General features: G+C 38.7%; 2 protein-coding genes across 2 annotated transcripts; both read right to left on the bottom strand.

Annotated features, from left to right (window-relative positions):
• Positions 1-2296: 2296 nt before the first annotated feature.
• Positions 2297-2608, bottom strand: LOC306773424 (histone H4; the record flags this gene model as incomplete). Its single annotated transcript, XM_079263226.1, has 1 exon — positions 2297-2608. The coding sequence occupies one exon, from the start codon at positions 2606-2608 to the stop codon at positions 2297-2299; it is 312 nt and encodes a 103-aa protein (XP_079119352.1).
• Positions 2609-2929: 321 nt separating this feature from the next.
• Positions 2930-3746, bottom strand: LOC306773688 (histone H2A). The gene has a single exon (XM_079263574.1). It carries the CDS (start codon positions 3722-3724, stop codon positions 3338-3340), a length of 387 nt encoding a protein of 128 aa, XP_079119700.1. The 5' UTR covers positions 3725-3746; the 3' UTR covers positions 2930-3337.
• Positions 3747-6205: the final 2459 nt, after the last annotated feature.

The raw sequence follows: 6205 nt of genomic DNA, 5'->3' as shown, positions 1-6205 counted from the left end.
CCCTGCATGTTTCATAGGCAACCTTATCTTAACACACCTGGATGAAATAAAGGCTTGTTCAGGGGGGGCTTGTCCAGCCAGACTAGAATGCTGACTGTGGGTTGCCAACCTTTCCTCTGTGATGTAGCAGACTTTTTAATGTGTTTTGCTTTAAGATGCTTTTATTTTTCAACTTTTAGAAAGAAGTACACAAATCCAGTCCTGGATATCTTCCATCCTGCAGCTTTGAGATGAAACCTTCTCCAACAATCCTGAATCAAATGGCTGAATTACCAGCTGCGTGTCATCCAGCAGCAAGGATTCATAACGCCGAGAGGCCTGGCAACAAGACGTCTTGAAGTTGCGGGTTAGTAGATCTCCAGAACCAGACTTCAGCATCACTGCTTTACAGGGAGCTTCATTTGTGTTGTTCAGGACCAGTGTTGTCAGATCGTGTGAGAAAAACAACCCACCAGTTGGATGACCTGGCCTTTTGAGAACTTATGAAGATTCCACATTTTATTGACAGAAATGCGTCGTCATAGATTCTTGATTATTGTAAATAATACTGTAGCATTCTCCATATAAATCTCTCAGTAATAAATGAATTAAATCCAATTAATTGGCCTTTACATCCTAAAAGACAAAACATAACCAGAAGAGTGAAGCAGCAAGATGGATAAATATCGTTTCATCTCTTCATTTCACTTGTTTACCAGTTTAAGCAGTAACGTGCAGCAAAAACATACTTTTTCTGTTAAAATGGTCCAGATATCACCTGTTGTTTCGGTTTTTTGACAAAAGAAACAGCAGCAGATTGGAGACGCTGATTGATGCGGCTTTAACAGGCTGCTGTACAACCTTCCTTTGGACCAGCGTTACCAAGGAAACGGGGTTTTGGACAGATCCAAGAAATAGATAAACTACTGTGTCATGCTTTTCACATAAATGTGAAAAAGTGAGTAAAACCAGCGTTTTGAAAACACCCCCCCCCCCCCAAAAAATACAAGACAAGCCCAAAGTTGCTTATAATAAGCAGACCTGGCAACACTGTTTAGGACCCAAAACTCTGAAATCACCACTAATAAGTACATAAAAGTACATAAAAGGTGCTTCGAGGTGTGTGTATAAATAGATGGATGCTCACACAGATTTTATTCCTATATTAGTTGTGAAACGTTTCTTTGAACAAAACCTGTGCGGCAGGACGCAGCGGCAGTACCAGCACTTTAAAATTCTATGCCTTTGCATACTGGGACTACTTTTTACAGCGTATAGTGCATATCGGGACTTTTACCGGCTTTCTTCAGCAATCAGTATATCCTCCTACGATTTCACCACATAGTACAACTTATATTTGTTGATTTCAATTTTTTTTTTAAATGTACATTAAAAAATAATATATAAAACGTATGAAGTCCACAACGTCACTTTGTTCACTCACTTCTGTGTTCACATTAAAGTGGACGTGCTTTGGATGAGAGGAAACAGTCATGTACTACAGTAGTACTACTAACTGTCATTTACTACAGCAGACAATGAAGGTCAGATACTGCAGACTAGGTCTGTATGTCTGGTCAGTACTTTGAGTTTATGGAGATTATTTCTAGATTAAAGGTAAGATGATATTGCTAAGTGGCATGGACCAGGCCTGATGCTGTGGAAAACATATTTCAGAGCACACTATTAAATTAGTCTGGTAATGAGCTAAATAAGTCTAAATGTCTAAACTTTTATTTCCCAGTTTTTAACCCTTTCATGCATCGTGGCCCTGTAGTGGGCTCCTAATTACAAGCTCTTTTCTCGCATATTCATGAGTGAGGAGGGTATTTTTGTAAACCACTTCAGTGTTGTTTTTTTTGTTACTAAAATGTAAAAATGTTTCATTGTTTTTATTAGTTCATACATGACAGGGTTAATGAACTTTCAGTTTATGTACTTTTCAGTGTTATTTTCATGTCCATGCAACGAGGCTTGAAGTTCATAAAAGTTTCACCATGGTTTGGCAAATGTGGATTTGATTTGTAATTTCTGTGCTATAAAACTACTAATTTATAGATCAATTTATAGATACACATGTAAAGTATCAGATTTTGTCCAATATTTGAATGAGAAACTGACAGCAAGTTATTAAGTTAAGAACCACCACTTACAGCACTGGTTTTCATAAATGGCCTTATAATTTTGTTTCAGAAAAAAGGTGTATTTGATTCCCATATAACGCAGCAACATGGAAGCTTATATGCTGAAAGAAAACCCTCTTGAGAAGTTTGGGTGGCTCTTAAAAGAGCCTTTGTTGTGGAGAAAGATGGCGGATTTAACCTCCGAAGCCGTAGAGAGTGCGGCCCTGTCTCTTGAGAGCGTAGACCACGTCCATGGCGGTGACGGTCTTCCTCTTGGCGTGCTCGGTGTAGGTGACGGCGTCACGGATGACGTTCTCCAGGAAGACCTTGAGCACACCGCGGGTCTCCTCGTAGATGAGTCCGGAGATCCGCTTGACTCCGCCGCGGCGAGCCAGACGGCGGATGGCGGGTTTGGTGATTCCCTGGATGTTGTCACGCAGAACTTTGCGGTGGCGCTTGGCGCCTCCTTTTCCGAGTCCTTTGCCTCCCTTTCCACGACCACTCATGTTTTCAGTTGTTTTTGCGTTGAGTGAGCAAACTGATAACCAGCATGTGAACATGCGGATTTAAAGGCGAGTTGCGGACGTAAGAGAGAACATACACCCCGCCAAATTTGATCTTCAAACTAGAGACCGTTAAATGTATATCAGGGGGATATCCTCTGGAAATCTCTTTAATTCAGTTTAGTAAATGTAAAGTCATACATAGTTTTCAAAAACGAAATAATTTAAAGTAATTTTATTTTTGACATCAGTTTCCAATAATTAATGACACCACATTCAGAATTTTAATTCTATTACTTAAAAATAGAGTAAATATTAGGTGTTATTAGCCAAACATTTTTAACTAAAAGCAGGAAAAAAAAAACATTTAAAAGATTAGTTTAAGGGTGTAACAATGGTGTGAATCATCCATTTATGGAAATAATGCACGATAGGGTCTTCTGAGCACCACCGACTTGACGGGAATATTGTATTGTTTAACTTCAGTCGTAACCTGATGTCAGTCACCATCCAGTTTTAATTTCTGTCCATCAGTTTACTTTGTCTCAAAATTCCCCCAAATGCTTTAAATTTCAGGACTTTGACTGGAACAGGAGCACGATATCAACTCGCTTCAATGGCGAATCGTTAAAGAATTGTGTTTTGCGTACATATAATGAAGGAAGTGAGCTCTCTAAGGAAGAGATGAGTGGCTCTTAAAAGAGCCGTTTCGTTGCTTTAAATTATGCAGGTTTATTTGGCTTTGGCGGGCTTCTCGGTCTTCTTGGGCAGCAGGACAGCCTGGATGTTGGGGAGAACACCACCCTGAGCGATGGTGACCCCGCCGAGCAGCTTGTTGAGCTCCTCGTCGTTGCGGACGGCCAACTGGAGGTGACGAGGGATGATTCTGGTCTTCTTGTTGTCCCGAGCAGCGTTTCCGGCCAACTCGAGGATCTCAGCGGTCAGGTACTCGAGCACCGCGGCCAGGTAGACGGGAGCTCCAGCCCCGACGCGCTCAGCGTAGTTTCCTTTCCTCAGCAGCCTGTGGACACGGCCGACTGGGAACTGCAGCCCAGCGCGAGATGAGCGGGTCTTAGCCTTGGCTCTGGCCTTGCCGCCGGTCTTTCCACGTCCAGACATGATATTTTTGTTTCTAGTAATGAATTCAGCAATATGAATGTTGCCCAACTAACGAGTCCTTTATAAATAGAAAGCCCGGCCTCCACGCTGTTCGTTGATTGGTCGAGTGAAGCGTACAAGCAATCGTCCAATCAAATTGGTCCGTCAACCTCACACAGAGTGTCGTAACTTCCGGTTTGAAATGCGCTTATTCGGCTAAAAAAAAAAAAAAAAAAAAAAAAAGAGGAGGAAGAAGAAGAAGAAGAAACGGTGGATCCAGTTTGGTTTTTTGATTCTCACAAATAATTTATTTAAAAGATCTTTTAGGGATGTCATACAATAAATGAATACATAGAACAAAAGCAACAAAAACTAAGGACAGATATATAAACAAATATGATCAATCAAATCAATTGAATTTGTAGAATTACAAGTTCTATTTCTAATTCTAAACCAGTATTGGCTGAAAATATTGAAGGATTGTAGCCATAGATATTTTCACCAATGTGGGTTAAACAATTAAAGAAATACAAGACTAGGAACAACTTATGATCAGAAGGAAATCACACATAAAATGGATACACAACAAGGTTGCAAGCAATATTCCTATTTTTTGTAAAGCAAAACACATTTTAGATCATTTATATTTTATGTAAAAATCTGAATTTATTTATAGCACCACAAAGTTATTAATATAATACAAACTTTTCGAATTAAAGTAATTTGTAAAATAAAACTGAGCCTTTACATAACTAAGCGTATAACCTATCCAAATTCAGACACACACCCGATCTGATCATTCATTATCTCGCACACTGTCATCCAGATAAAGCATTGTTGCTCCCAATTATTCATGTATGAAATGATAAAATGTCCATATAATCAGATATTATTATATGATTATATGTATTATTAGCTGTTTTATGTTGTGCAGGTGTGAATAACATATATGTGGACATATTTAAATGTTTAGTCAAGATGAGCTATAACGTTTTGTAAACATGGGGAGAGTTGTAAATTGAAGTGTGTGTAAACAGGAAGCTGCTCTTTTCTTGCATGTTATCTGCTTCTGTTGTATAATGTTGTATTATTTCAACATAAATCACAGAATGAATAAATTAATATCTTGTTCTCTTTATTTTCTTTTCTTCTTCCTATAGTTTCTTGTTGTATTTTTTTGAGGAATCATCCACGGTGAGTCCCGGTGCCCACATATGACGCACATGGAAGGACGTAAAGCGAAACTCAGCAGTAACATGACACAGCATCCCAGAAGTGAAAGTAGTTTAAAGTAGGAAAGTAGGGCTAGACATTGTAAATGTAAATGTCCTATCGAAACAAGTCAAAAACCCATATTACATGGTGATACTTTAAAATGAGTAGTAATAATACAGGAAACCATGTCAGAATCTATTAATCATTCTTTATTTCAAAAGCCCCTTTTCATACAAACAATATAATACAAACTGCTTTACAGTGACATAAAACTTGATGTGAACTACTGTAAATCCCCCAGTCCAAAAACAAATCAACATGAAAAAAATCTTCTCTAACAGCTCTTTCTGTTCGAGAACTCACAGAAACTGCAACAAGAAATCACATGAACCACCTCTACCACACCTGCATGGGCTTGGAATGATGATTGGATGATGTACTTGTTCTGCAGCCACTGGACCTTTGCAGAGAGTGGACCATGAACTCCTCACATTTATCTTTATTTTTCCTGTGACATAAATCTGAGCTATCTGAAAGCTAAAACTGTCTATCACTACACGAGCTGGATTTCTTAAAAAGAAGTATTTAAAGTAGGCCTATATGATTTATCTTGTGTTCAATGCTGTAATTCTTTGTATTACAACATAGGTAATATTATGGGGTGGGGGAGGGAGTAAACAACAAAAACAAAGAATAATAGCCTGGAGCATTTCATGGAAGGACCTGCGTCCAACTGGACAGTCCACCAGCACCTTCCTAAGATGTCTTCTACTGTTTGATTTCCTGCTTTTGTTCTTCTCCCTCATATGTAAGTCGTTTTGGATAAAAGCGTCTGCTAAATGACTGTAGAATAGAATAGAACAGAACAGAACAGAACAGAACAGAACAGAACAGAACAGAACAGAACAGAACAGAACAGAACAGAACAGAACAGAACAGAACAGAATAGAATAGAATAGAATAGAATATTATGGCCGGGTTCTGTCGGAGGTTTCCTTCCTGTTAAAAGGGAGTTTTTTTCTTCCCACTGTCGCCAGTGTGCTTGCTCAGGATGGGAGATTGAGTTGAGTTGTTGGTTTCCTTATCTAGGCTGTTATGAATTGACTTTCATTATGTTTTTTTTTCTCTGTCTGTAAAGCGTCTTGAGATGGCATTGCCATGATTTGACGCTATATTAATAAAGAATTGAATTGAAAGTTGTAATATGTAAGCAGTTACAGAAGATGTTTACGTGCAACTTGACAAACTCATGTAATAAATGTATTGCAGTAAAACATGTGACTTTGT

The sequence above is a fragment of the Telmatherina bonti genome (genome assembly GCF_933228915.1).
Source record: "Telmatherina bonti genome assembly, chromosome: 23".
NCBI classification, from domain to species: domain Eukaryota; kingdom Metazoa; phylum Chordata; class Actinopteri; order Atheriniformes; family Telmatherinidae; genus Telmatherina; species Telmatherina bonti.
The sequence above is the reverse complement of the archived record's forward strand: the minus strand, read 5'-3'. Positions and strand labels throughout refer to the sequence as shown.